Source organism: Chiroxiphia lanceolata, chromosome 9 (assembly GCF_009829145.1).
Source record: "Chiroxiphia lanceolata isolate bChiLan1 chromosome 9, bChiLan1.pri, whole genome shotgun sequence".
NCBI classification, from domain to species: Eukaryota; Metazoa; Chordata; class Aves; order Passeriformes; family Pipridae; genus Chiroxiphia; species Chiroxiphia lanceolata.
Genome location: NC_045645.1, coordinates 27,365,428 through 27,379,667, shown reverse-complemented (window position 1 = coordinate 27,379,667; position 14,240 = coordinate 27,365,428). Strand labels below are relative to the sequence as shown.

Genomic DNA, 14,240 nt, shown 5'->3' with positions numbered 1-14,240 from the left:
ACACCTCATGGTAGTGCTATGTCAGGACCCCCACTGGTTTTCCAATCCACAGAGAGGTTTTTCAGGAACATGAAGCAGAATGAACTTCAATATTACAATGAGAAAGAGCAATGTTGGGATTTCATACCCATGGGCTGCTCAAGGGAGCAAAAAACATGAAGGTGTAAAGGTATATATTTTTTCTCTGATGGCACAACTGATTTAAGTAACTGTCCCAATACCTATTTCTGAATTCTCTTGTTGAACTTATTGAAATGTACACTGTGAAGAGATTTCATTAAATGCATTAAACATAAAAAGTTCTCTTTAAAAAAAAATACCTGAGGCTTTCTTTGCCTTACAGTCATTGCTTTGGCCTGTTTGTGAGGGGCTGAGAAGTCAGACCACTGCAAGAGAACATGTGTTGTGGTCACCTACCCCCTTCCCCAGGCCCCCAAGATTTACACTCGTGAGCAAAAGCTGGTCTATGAGGCATTTGAAAAGAGAACAAAGAGCTCAAATCCAATACAGGATGGGAAAATTGGGAAGTCAGCGAGACACAAAACAGGAAGAGGCCTGTGCCAAGTAATAGGCAAAGGAACATGCCAAATCTGTGTCACAGGACAGAGCTCAAGCCTGGAAAATGAGGATAAGGGGAGTTTCCAGCCTCTAATGCAATTTTAACTGTATTGTAGGTACATGAGAAAGTAAGTGGTTGAAGTTTGTTCTGTTTTCATTTTAAACATGTAGCTAAGTGGCTTTTGACTGCATTTCTGGTAATTATTCAGAGTTCTATTGCTTGCATAACCTGTTCATCCTGCCATTACTTAATAACACACCTCCCAAGCCTTGCCAAAATAGCCTCTATCAAGGTTCTCCTGGAATGAACAAAAGGGACTTGAGATTAAGCCACCAAAATGTGAGTTCCTTGATTGCATTGCCTGCAGATGCAATATTTACATACACTTCTTATTCCTAACTATCAACTGCAATTAGTTTTACAGTATATTAACCCATCAGACTGGGTGCTGTCATAGAAAATAAGAAATCCCAATGCTCACCCCCCTACATTACAGCATAGCTGCCAACATCCCACTGTATTTTTTTAGGGCTGGGTGTGTGCATATGTATGTCCAGTTGTTAAGCACCAGTTCCTAAACCCAGCTCTCTTTATGGAGTAAAAATACATATTTAATTAAATAATACATTCTTTATTCTCCTACAGTGCTTGTGTTAGTGTTTCAGTGCCTTAAGCAAAGTCAAATGTGTTGTATGAGAGCTCTGGCTTAGGCATCTCTGCTAAGGAGGAAACACAAAAGTAGGCAGTTTCCGAAAAATACCCGACCTTTCAGCTCTGAAATACCTTGGTGTGTTTCAATTATGTATCTGCCAACATGTGCAAGGCTTTCAACAAAAATATAAGCATTTATTATTAAATCAAAGCACCCCTTAAGTTTTTTTCTCCAGCCAGAAACACTCGCTCAGTGAGCACCCTGCTCCCCAGACAGCACGATATGTTTATCCATGCATCCATGGAGAGCCTGAAGCAGCCCAGTGCCAGCTCAGCTCCAGAGGTGCTGCAGGCAGCCCCCTGCCCATGCTGAGCCCACTGCAGCCAAGGTAAAGCCAGCAGAAATTCCACCTGCTCTGCCCACATGGAAACACGGCTGGGGCTGTGCTGGATTGGCTGGGGGGGAGTCAAAGCAGACATGGGACTACCATCACTTCCTCGGGAATGCCTGGGAGGCTGGCACAAGTTCTTAACACCCACCTGCTGTACAGAAAAAGCCAGCAGAAGTTAATGTTTGATGAGGAGCTTCAATCACTTAGCTATAGTGCTCACCCAAAAATCACATTACCTGAAAATCAAATGCTTTTAAGAGTTCGTGTCTCACTAACTTCCTTCACTTTCATGTTAGAGTGACTTGGATGCTTAAATAACTGTAAAGGTTACCCAACACCTACTAAAGGGGATTTTACCAGGATATAAAAGTACCTCTTGCAAGCCATTATTCCATAATAACCACGCTGCTCTGTACGGTGTGGGATCTACACCATCCAGTACATAAGGCTGTGGAAGGTCAGTAGAACGTGATCATTGTACAGATGTCATTAAGGAAACTAAGATAACCAAAGCACATCACAAATTATGCCCCCCCAGCTGAGCAGTCTGCAAGCTCTGTCTGCACCTGAAGGGAGGAAATGAGCTGGGAAGTTCTGTTTTGTCTCAGCTCCTTTTCAAGACTGACCATAAATCGTGTACTATCATTTTCATTTCCTATACCATGGAAAGCTTACATCATCACTTAGTGTGCAAGTAAAACACGGTCACGCAAGGAGGTTACGCTTCATCCCTCTCCTTCCTTTCCTTTATTCCCACAATACAATTTGCCTCTCTCCAGATATGAATGCTTTTCCTATTCAGCCAACATGTAAGGGGTGTTTTGTCCCCCACCCCTGCTGCCAACACTTCAATTACCAATCTCTTTAATCCTACAGCAGGCGAATATGTTGAATTTTAAATTTTAGAGTCACATTAAGTGCTGAAGTGGCCTCTATTTCTGAAATACAGTGTAACTGCTTGTAGAAAAGAAGCATTTCAATAATCCTAAAATCCCAGTAAAAGCTGGCAACCTCAGACCTGCCTGTGGTTGGTCTCGTACTACAAGACAAAGATAGACTTGAAAGGACCCACACTTGAAGGAACTTTCCCCCCCAGGAAAGGGACAGGAGAGGATTACACCCCTGAGCATCCTACCTGAGAAGCTCCTGGCAGGCTCGGAGGCTCCCTCACCGAGGCAGCAGAGCAGCCTCCCCTCTTTGCCATAGCTGCTGGACTGGAAGAGGACTGTCCCCACGCTCATGATGTGCTTCCCAGCAGACAGGGAGGCTGTTTGGCACGACAAATCCTGGGCTGCCACTGCCAGCACAGAGGGCTCCACGAGCTGCTCGCAAGGCTGGGGCCAGTGGGAAAGGAAGTGCTCCCAGGAGGGCGAAGGACAGACTGGGAAAATCGAGCTGTGGGTTAACGTGGTTATTAGCTGGGATGAGGGTGGAGCTTTCCAGGGAATGCTGAGCAAACAGAGGATGTGGGGACTGGGCTGCAAGTTGAAACGATTTTGAGATGAGCTACGGAGACAGAGTTTTGTTCCACTAAGAGTTAGGCAACAAAGTGTTTGGGAAGAAAGCAAACAGTTTCCTTGGAGAAATTCCTTTGCACAAATTACAACACGGATCACCCGTTTTGGGGACCGCCCAGATTGATTCATTTTTCCACTCCACATACCATTCCTGGAGCACTGCTTACGTGAATCAACAGGAAAGGATGTTAGTGAAAACCCACATCTCAGAGAGGTACCAGCACTGAACACGTGAATGCTCTTGGATGTGTCAGGATTTTGGAAAGACACAGAAAGCAAGGCCCATACAGTGCACCCAGTCTGAGCTGCGTATTTGCTGAACTGTAACACTCAGGACAGCTCTCCAAAAGGGCCCCATCAAATTACCTCTCAAAAACCCAAGATTTGTTAGATGGATTCTTTAAAAGCCCTAGCTTTCCAGCAGAGTTGGTTTGTAGCAGCACAGGCTCCTCCAAACAGGTGGACATGGGAGGGTTAACGAACACTCCCCCTGGCAATCTCTCACCTGGGAGGGTGGTGGGCCTGCAGAGGGGTATAAAAGGGAGCAGGGAAAGGGAAGTCAGGGGTTTGATCTCTGCAGGGGGAGAGGAGCTGTTGCAGCCCACCAAGGCAAGAAAGCAGCACTTCTGTAATCCATGAGCTTCATTCTGTGAGAAGGGCAGCTCTACCACGTGATGAGGACACAAATCAGGCTAAAGGTAGGCAACCTGGCTTCTTCCAATTATTTGTATTTTCTTAGGCTGTGGATGTGGAAAAAGAGTATATGGAACTGTGGATATGCTGTGACAAGGAGGAGCTGCTTTCCCCATGTGGCTTGTGACAAGAGTTATTTCCCCTGCAACCAGCATCTAATGTGTGTGGAAAAATCAACTAGATGTAGAAATACCTTAGGAAGAACAGTATGCAGGTGTCCTAAATTTCTGTGAAGTGGGTGACCTCTCTTCTTTCTCTTCTAAAACCAAGCTCAGTGAATCCTGCAGCATGACTACCCAGTAGCCAGAGGTTGAAGTGTCTTTACTTGAAAGCTCCTGGGCTTTTCTCTTTCCCTCTTTGTTTTGCTTATTGCAGTTTACTGTTTTCTGCCCTCTTATTTGGTCCAAGTACTCTGAATGACACTGGTACTTGCACTAAGCTTAGTGTCTGTGTTAATACACACAGAACAATCAGAATTTGTAGAGAAAGACAGCACAGCCTTAGAAACACGTGGATAAGTTTTGTGACAAACACATTTTCATCTGAAAAGGTACCAGGAAAGGGTATGTATGGATTTGTGGCTAGACGAATAGCTGTAAATAACCTTAGCTAAAATATCACATTTACTTCTTAGTTAACATACAACAGATGAGTAATTGGTATTTGGAACAATTAAGGATTAGCAGAAAGTCAGGCTGGATTAATGTAACTTGTAAATATCCCTACCTGTCCTATCAATTTTAGCCTCTGTCAGAGGAGTCTGTAGCCAAAGCCTAATGGTTGACTGGTGTGTTAACAAGCTCCTGATGGGAATCATGTAGTTGCCAGCACTGGCATAATGGGTGAGAAACATTTTGGCTGTAAGTTTCCTGCAACAGGGTAATTCTGTGCCTGCACCCTTCTGAAGGTGTTCCCCACTGGAAAAGACAGTGCATAGCAGTCCATAAGATCCTGTCAAATGCACCCAGGCAGAAGAAAATCAAGCATCTTTCTGGCTTCTAGATGAGCATTATTTCTTTTACAACTGATTTTCCTAGATAGCTACTTTTATGCTGCAGGCCATCACTCTGACATCTGCATCCACCACATCTGCATCCTGTTCCTATTCCCTTCACAGTAAGTGCACAATATAAAATCTTAGTTGTAGTACACTCAACTTCCTCGGTGGAAGAATCCACCTTTCAGGCACAGCAGCTCTTCCCAGCTCCTTACACTGTTCCCTGTGGTGCCCTTCAAAGCTGTTTCCTGAGAGTGGCTCCCCTTCCTGTACGACTTAAGTCATCCACTTAGAACCATTTTTCTAGTTCTTCCAGCAGTAGGAAAAAGTTGAATAAAAGGAAACCTTGCTGACTATGCTACTTTGAAATGCACAGTTCAGGAAGCTACTAAAAAACTTGCTATACTTTGAATTTCAGAGCCAACTGTCAGTGTCTCTTAATCAAAGAATAGAACGTGCAAAACAAAATATAGCTCTGAAAAGGATTTGGTGTTGTTGGCCACAGGGCAAAGTGACTGGTTTGTCAATGGAAGGGAGAGAGACAAAGGAAGGATTATAGGGTAAATACTGGTCCTTGCAAACAGTCTCAATCTGATATATTAGTGTTTTACATCAAAACACCACAGGGTGTCTATGTCTGTGTATATACACACACAGTCATCTTCTGCCTTCTCCCCTGCCCCTTTATCCAACAGGGACACTTGAACACAAGGCCACCCAGATTCTTGCATATGCCATTTATTTCACCTTATTTTCACCACTGAGTCTTTAAACTAAATTCCAGTATAAATATCCATGATGCTACTTTATAGATAGACTCATTTTATGAGCTTGCTTTTAAGGCTAGCAAAGAACAGGCCTTGGTCAGCTCGGGGCAGGGAAAGTAGACCATCAGGTACATAACAACTACTGGTATAATTGGTATTTTCCATTTCACATTCAAAACGTACATCATGTTACATCACTGCACTTTCAGATCTTTAACTGGCTTGTTAGTGGGAGGACTTCTGCCTTAATGAATATGAGGAAACAAAACTGATAACACAGCAGCGAGTGGGTTTCCTATTTTGCTGACACGATTGGAACAGTATCAAGTTCTACAGCAGCCTTGTTTCTGAAGCCAAGTCTCAGCGCTTCCTACTAACCAAAAATACCCAAGACAAACTACATTCTGAAAAGCAAACCAGTGCTGAACAGGCCAAGTTTCTGCTGTCTAATAATGTGGTAGCATGGAAGCAGCATGAACTTCCTTTACCCTGCAACAGACTTCACCCTTTACCCAAAAGGACCACCTGGTCTTTCTGCTGACATCTCTGTGGCCGTGAAAAACACCAGTTTAAAGGGGTCAGACAGCTCACATATGGCTTTGGTAAAATGCAGGCACTAACTAAATGCCATTCCTAGGTGTTCCTCTCCGGCAGCAACGAGACTCTTAATAAGGTGGTTTGCTGGAGCAAAGCACAGATCCATAGTTAGTCCTTGGGCCTCCCACAGAGTGGGGCAAGGCTTAAGTGTTGTAAACAACCCACTGAGTAAAGCCAAGAAACACAACTCCGAGCCAAGAACTTGGGATGGGCAAGGAATGGGTTTCTATTTATGGTACCAGTCTGGGAGAGACAGAAAGGGAGGAGACTTCAGAGTCAGTGACAAAACTGCATCATGAACAGCTCATATGATATAAAAGGAAATATTTCAAGCCAAGCTGGTAGCACTGTCTTGCCTCAATTATCAAAACATATCTGACATAGAAAAGGTTTATAAAAGTGGCCTTTGGTATCAGAATGAGAAATATATGAAAGAACCTAAAAGTTCTCCATGCGCCTCACCTGTTAGGAACAGATTTATTTTGCAACTTCATAAAGTGCTGATACAATGGTTAAAACGGTGGGTCTTTACCTAGAAGATGTATTTTTTGGCTAGCTTGACATAAAAATCCAAGGGAAAACAAGGTTTGGGGGGTTGATGTTACTGAATTTTAGTCAGAAGGAGGAGAGACAAATTGATCTCAATTGATTTAGTTACACCAGTGTATGAAGAATTCAAGATGTTGTCTGTCTAGTGAACTTCACAAGCTGTTAGTTATGCTGAGTTTTCAAAAAAATAAGAAACTAATGTTGATAGAAAGAACCCTGTCTTCTGTTTTCCTGGTACCAGTTATCCCCTCCCTTTGGTATTAATATTATCAAACAGAGGTGTCCCTCAGCCCATTTCTTTGCTCAGATGTCAGTGACACAACCATTTCTCCTGTTATCAACTTAATGCAGCATTTCCCTATTTCTTCCTCTACTAATTTCTGGTAAAGAAGTAGCTTTTTGGTGCAGAATCCATATGAAATAAATCAAGCTTAAGCTCCAAAGTCTTCACTAGAAAATCTTCATTCATTCCTTGAATGCAAGATGCATAAATCTCTTTATAGATCAGTGTATAGGCTGTGAGTGAACCATCTACTGAAGCACTTGGTAGCTTTTCTGTTTTAAGAGAGAACATCCAAGTAAATGAAGTATTGATTGTGTTCAGTACAACACTGTTAACTCAATTGTCTGGCTCTCATTACCTTTAAGATTTTCTGTCCTCACATGACTCTGTCAGGAAGGCAATTCTGGGGTAAATGCAGCCAGCAAAATGATGCAGGGGTTTAGGTGCATTTAAAAAAACACTTTAGGGTGAGGAACTCATGTGAGCACAAGAAAGCTGAACCTAACAGTTCTCAAAAGGTACAACAGACATATCTTGTAGCAGATATTAGGAATAGTCAGAAGCACCAGAATCCACCCACAGTACCAGTCTGACTCCTCTAAATGTGCCTCTGAGTGAGGAACCAAAACCCAACAGCACCACAGATAATAAAAAAAAAAACACTTTCTCAAAGAAAGATATTTTAATGTAATTAAAATTAAGTACCAAAAGCTACAAATGTAACCTCTGCAAAATCCTAAATATTGCATCAAAAAGCTTGTTCCCTTAATTACTAAGGATTTTCTCAGCTCCTATAAAAGCATGCCAGCTTTACAACTGGGAGGATCTAGAAACAAGCAGAGACACCAGCAGCTGCTGATGCTCTGGATCACATACCTCTTTCCATTGAGTACTGAAGTTCCAGTCTCTTCCTCTGAATCCTGCCTACAGTGGACAGCAACTACTCCCCCAGTGATGGCTTTAGAGAAAGGAGTGCAATGAAGGGACACACAGATTTCAGAGGTGACTGGGAAACTGTAGCTCAAAAGTCTGTTTGACATTCTTTCTGTGTCGTGGCAAGTTCCAGTAAACCTCTCCAGTGTGAAGGGTGAGGAGGATTAGGTCACCCAGTCCTTCTCCAGGAAAGGTGGGATGACCAAACATGACAACTTAGAGCAAGTCATTGAGCACTTTTTTTAAATCAGTACTTTGGGAGAGAAGTTGCTTAATGTGGATTACACTTCACTCCAACAGAATTCCTGAGGAGTTGTTACTACTGGCCACATCAAAGCCAAGATATTATCTACTTCTAAGGAAATCAAATAAGTAGCTATTTACTCCCAGTGTTAACACAAACATTTGAAGTAAGAGCTCTTCCACAAAAAGACTCCTTGAAAACATGGCTCAGCCAATCCCTAAGGCAGCAAGAAATATCCACACTCATGAAGTTGAGCTGGCCAGAGGTTTATTTTGCAGATGTAACGCACCAACTGACCAGACCTTTGAGCTATCATGACATAAATGTCCAAGCTGCTTTCCCAGTGACATAGCTACTTCTTATTGGAAGTCTTACAGTATATTAGGTATTCTCCTTAGACTCAGCACCTGGAACAATGACCACATTAAACTCTTTCTCAGCTGCCTTTCTGAAATTTATTTTTAGCCTTTCCAGTTAAAGGGAAAACTTTGAAGGAGAGGACAGAGATTAACTCATTGACTTGCCGTCTCAGGAGAGAAAGATAATGTCAATTTAACAGCCCAAATCTGAGTTGATGTCATATCCTGAGGCCCAAATTAAGTATTTTGCAAGTGCCCTGGGCAGGCAGCACTGCTTACCTTTTGGAGGATATTCGGAGGGCAGAGCTCCCCAGGTGAGCTGATACAGCTTCAGTTTCCAGTACATGAGTTTAATTTTTTAATGGAATCCCAAAAAGCTTGTTAGCACAGATGCAGTTTCTCAGTTCCATCCACCCACACCGAATATGCAGCAACTGCCAAGGCTACACAGTACTTCTGTTTGAAAAAAATTCTCCAGCTAAAAATAAATCACCAAACTGTCAACCTCATTTGTCAGCAACCAGTATGCTGTTCAAACCATCGTCCACAGCCATTTTCTTCTCTTGAACAAAGAAGGGGGGTCCTTTTTAAAATATTTACTTCATTTGACTAAAATACCCTTGTGATCTTGCCTCCTTTGAAATATATTTGTCTTAGAAAATAAACCAGCGTTTCCTCTCCTCCAAAAAAAGCCGAGCTTTAGCATGAATACTTGCCCAAAAATTGCATGCTGTGCTGTTAACTTCAGAACCAGGAAAACTCCTGATGTGGATACCTGGCAGGAGAGCCCCAGAGTCTGGCTGAGGGAGGTTTAGTTGTCTTGCTCCTTCTCAGCCCTATGGGCTGATTCCCTTTGTGGGGGCAGCACAAGAAGTCAGAGAAACAAATCCATGGCACTAAACTTAGCTCCTGGCTGCTGGGCCACTTCCCGTTGGGAAACCCAGACACTTGTCATTGGCTCCACGGGCCAGACAAGGGGCTCCATTCACCAGCCCATTCCCAACAGCTGCTGGATAACCAGGGAAACACGAGCCCCAGGCTCAGCACAGGGAGAATTCCGAGCCCAGCGCCGACAGCTTTGCAGTTTCAGGCTGTGTCACTGCATTTGCTTTTCCAAATCTAACAGCAGTGCTCAGCCCTCGTGTGTCTGAATTCAGTATTAAGACAGGAATGTACTCACTGAAATAATGCCTTTGGAAAACCCTTTCTGGGTTACGGTAGAATTACTATAGCTCTTAGGGGTATTGTATGCGTAGTTATTTCTCTTCCTTAAAAGTAATCAAAGCTACAAAAAAGTCACTGTTTGACTTGCTGGTGTAGAAATAAAATCAGTTTTATATTAAAAAGAAAGATAAGTGTAAATGAATAGACAAAGATTATGAATAAGTTAAGTGGAGCTGGACTGAGAATATTTATCAAATTTAGTAGGTTTGTGATGGATATTATTCAGTATATCTGGTATTTTAGAACAGAATAATAAAAGAAAAACACTCCTAAAAAAGTTACTTGAAGAGAGGTAAGGCTAGCCAATCTATTAAACTTGAAGGAATTTTATGCAGCTGAGATACAAAGAGAGAAACATGCATTTTATCTGTCTACTACTAAAGATGCTTTACATCTACTGTAAAGTCAGGCATTGGGATTATCTTTTAGGAAGTTAAGTACTTCTTGACTGTTAACATCCAAATTACGGAACATTTAAAGGAAGTATGACAGGACAACCAAATCCTGCCCCTCAGATTTAGCAGAACACTTCAGAATGTCAAATGTCAGCCAGCTGACAACTGGGATTCCTCAGGGACACAGCCACCACCGTGCTGGGTCACACACAGCCCAGCATCCTGCTGTCACCACTGCCCGGGGAAAGGGGAATGATGTTATTCCAGAACACCTCCCAAGCCTCCAACATGTTGCAGCTCCAGGTCTTTCTGAGCCAGAGCTGGTGGTGTTGTAGTTAAACTTCCTAAGAGGCTCCCTCCCCTCCCTTGCCCAATTGCTGTCTGAAGCACTGCAAACCGAACTCACCACATAAACAATCTCCTGCTGCCGTGTTACCAGTAACTCAACTGCACGGTGTGGAACAAAGAACAGGCTCTGACTTCCTCTGAACAGGACACATGGTTTCATTTGATGATCCTCAGCCTTTACAGGGCAAATCCTGAATGCTCACTACCACTTGGTGCCATTCCTGCAATTTGTGATTTTTATAAGCCTTTATCTTATTCTGCCTCAGCCTCCTCTCCTCCAGGCTGAAGGGTTTCTCTTAGGCAGCCTGATGTTGTTGCCTTTGGGCACCTTTAAACATCCCTCCTTTGAGTTTTTCTAGCTCTACCACCCACCCCTCCAGAAAACCAGATCAGAATGACATGCAGGACACAAACCATAGCTTTGTACAGTAGCACAACTACATATTCCTAATGCTCTGCTTTTTGGACTGTGGTTCTAAATGTTGTCATGATTACCACAGCTCAAAGATTGATTTCTATTTCACACTGGGAAGCTCAGAGCTGAGTACCTCACATACAAAGCCAGAACCATTTTCCTCTGTGTCCCACCTTCTACATGTTCATACTGAATCCTGGACCACTTCTCCAACCTGCAATCTCCTGCAAGTCTGTCTTTAATTACTTATTAGCAAGTTTACCACTTGCCATTTGCATTCTTCCTCTTCACATCATTTGTCACAGCCTGATAGCAGCTTTTAATTAAGAAACAGGTGAATTGAAGGAAGGTTAGAAAGCTGAGTGAAAGACTATTCCTATTTGAGAGTTGCTTCATTTCTAGCACCTATTCACTAAGCAAAACCACTGATATCTTCCAACAAGTTATATCTACAACCTGTGCTCAGTACAGAGCATGGTGTGGTTAAATCAGCAGACACTGCTATCCTAAGGTGAGGAGCACTTAAAAAAGACAAAAATGACTTTGCAAAGGAAACTGCTGAACTAGAAAACTGGTTAAAGAAAGTAAAATTGGCTCTAGGGAGAAATAGGCCAGGAGATGGGAAACTTGACTGTGCCTGGATGCCAACAGAGCAAAAACATCCCACAGATGATGTTGTTTCTGCTAATTTGTTTTCAGAGCAGTAAAAGAAAAGCAAACAAAGTACAACAGTGTGGAAAGGAGTGACTTAATTTCCCAGAAACATTAGGCCACATCTTTTGACTAGGTTAATGATGGCCATCTCAAAAAGCAGAAATTGCATGGAAAATGCTTAGAATAACCTCAAATTAGGCTAGCAAGAAGATCAGGCTACAAGGATAGAATCTGATCTATAGATAAATAAATATCATAAAGGAGGTAGTTGCAATTTCAGATTTATCTAATAATTTGTCAAAAGACAAATCCCCACAAGAGCTGAGATCTGTTGCCAATTTACAGTGCTAACCTTAAAATTAATGGTTTGTTTTTCTATAACACTGCCAACATCCCCTCCTTTTGCTGGGGAAATATGAAAGAGGAAAATAGTTGTATGGATTTATCTAGGATAATAATGGGCTGTGAGGCAACCCTAACTAAATTAAATCCCATTTTATAGAATTGGCACCACAATACCTCTTATTCATCTGGAATAAGAAGAGGCAGACAGTGTATATTGTAAGAGCAAGGCAGGCTTTTCAGGCCTGGATTATGCACAGTAACTTAGCCACAGGGGAAGATCAGCAATGAGAGGGGAAGGGAGCAATGCTGCCTTAGCCCCCTCAAAATGCAAATACTCAAAAATCAAAAGACAGACAAGTGTTCTTTTGGAGTACTCAGTAAGGAGGTTCAAGAGAGTATACTCCCCTGATTTTAGCAAATCTATTCCTCTTTTGTTCTGGTTTTCATCTGTTGCTTGGAGGTTTATGAATAGAAATGCAAAATGACAAGGGAGGTATCTGCCACGAGCTAAAACAGATCCAGCAACTAGAAAAACCAAAAAACATTATCTCATTTTTGTCACTTCCTTGCCACACAATTCCTTGACTTAATTTTTTTTTTTTTTTCTTTTTATGTTCAGAGGGTGAAACAACAACTCGATGTTGACACACTCAGGGAATAGGACCCACTGGTAGTTATTTAAAGAGCCTTCCTCCCACTTAATACCAGCATAGCTGTCTGAGACGTCTCCCCCGCTGCCAGGGCGGTGGTGGTACGACGGGGATGCTCAGAGGATTGGTCAGGGCATTGTCAGCTGCTTTTAACTGAGGAGACTCAGCCTCTGGAACTGCTCCTGCCTTGGGGTGCCACCTCCCCCAGTGCTTAATTTAGCCTATTTACTATATATATATATTCTGAGGGAGGAAGGAAGAGGGAAAGGGCTGGAAATTCCCAGTGGGAGGTGTAACATTGCGGCTCACTCAGCGGTTCGTTTCCTCTGGCTCTGGAAAGCACGGGTTAGTTCCTAAATTGCACCCAGGTACAACATCAGTTTTTGTGAATTACTGTGCAGGGTAAGATAGACACTTTTCCAAGGAGTAGAGCACATCACCAACTAGGAGGATGCACCGATATTACCTTGCCTTTTGTGGCACTGATAAGAGATTTTACACCTGCAGCAGACAAGTAGAAACGCACAGAAACTGCCAGTCAAGTTGACAGGAGTTATCAGTGATACAGGACATGTGTGGATGAGAAAAATATCTCTTAAAGACATATAAATCAGAGAAATCAAGCCATTCATACAGCTCATCAGAGTACTTGCAGCCCACAGGACGAGTAGTATCTGTACTCTGCTATCACCATCAAGGAACGGGGAAATTAATGAAGTGAAAGATGACTTAACCTAAACTGGGAAATAAGATCTCTGACAAAAGAGTATTACTGCCTTTAGTTTCATGGCAAGATTTTTGCCAGTTGAGCCATACAGCTGCCTTAAAGGAGGAATGTAAAACTGCTTAATTTAGGAGTGTTGTTCTAGGAAATGTAAATTTTGAACTGAAATTGAGACTTAAGTCTGACTGTGCCAACTTACTTCAGCATCCCCACATCTCCTGGTTTGCAAGGCCAAGAAAGGTCCCTTTATCTTGTTCAATTAAGATGTTTTCTTTTTTTTTTTTTTTTCTAATTCAACAGAGTTCCACCTCATTCCTTCTTCCTCCCACTCCACACAAAAACATTCCCAGTTGTTGCTGGCCTATATAGGCTGTCAGGACAGCTGACTGCTTGGATTACACAGGGCATATTGTATCCCTTCAGGAGCCAGCCACACCAAGTGCTTCCTTTGGGACCAGGGCTCACTACTGGGCTGTACCAGCACACCAGGTGCTGTCTTGAAGTTGGAAATCCCAAAACAAAAGGCAGTCCTGCATGGGCCCCTTTTAAAACATTTTCTCTTGAGCCTTTTAGAGTACAAACCTACTGCAAATCAGCCACCTGAGCCACCAAAATCATGGTGAACTTGTCCTCAGTTCTGACTTTGCCTCTAACAGCAGAGGAACAGGATTCTGCCTTCTCTCTTTCATATTTCCACGTACTGGAAACTAAAGCTGCTCCCAAGCTTTTGGTAGCTTGGGAGAAGATCTTCCAGTTGCATTTTTACTATTTACAGTAGTTACCTATGGCAATCCTGTATTCTAAAGACATTTAAATACCCATAGCTCTCCTCAACACAGTAGTTAGAAAGCTGAACGTTCACCATCCTGTGCAGATTCTGTTTCCAGCCAAGGGCTTCTCCATCTCATCTTTATGGACACCTCTTATATGGCACTACTGCAAGA

At 42.6% G+C, this 14,240-nt stretch overlaps 1 protein-coding gene across 4 annotated transcripts in view; it reads right to left on the bottom strand.

Moving 5' to 3' along the window:
- ABL2 (ABL proto-oncogene 2, non-receptor tyrosine kinase) overlaps positions 1–14,240 on the bottom strand; it is a 44,334-nt gene that overhangs the window by 13,795 nt on the left and 16,299 nt on the right. The window contains exon 1 of one of the 4 annotated variants that reach the window (XM_032696363.1): positions 8,821–9,313. The exons of 2 other annotated variants lie outside the window; for them this stretch is intronic. In XM_032696363.1, coding sequence (XP_032552254.1) covers positions 8,821–8,887 — 67 coding nt within the window. In that variant the 5' untranslated portion in view covers positions 8,888–9,313. Of the gene's footprint in view, positions 1–2,737; positions 2,844–8,820; positions 9,314–14,240 lie in introns of those variants that run through there. One more of the 4 variants, XM_032696366.1, reaches the window with a different exon arrangement.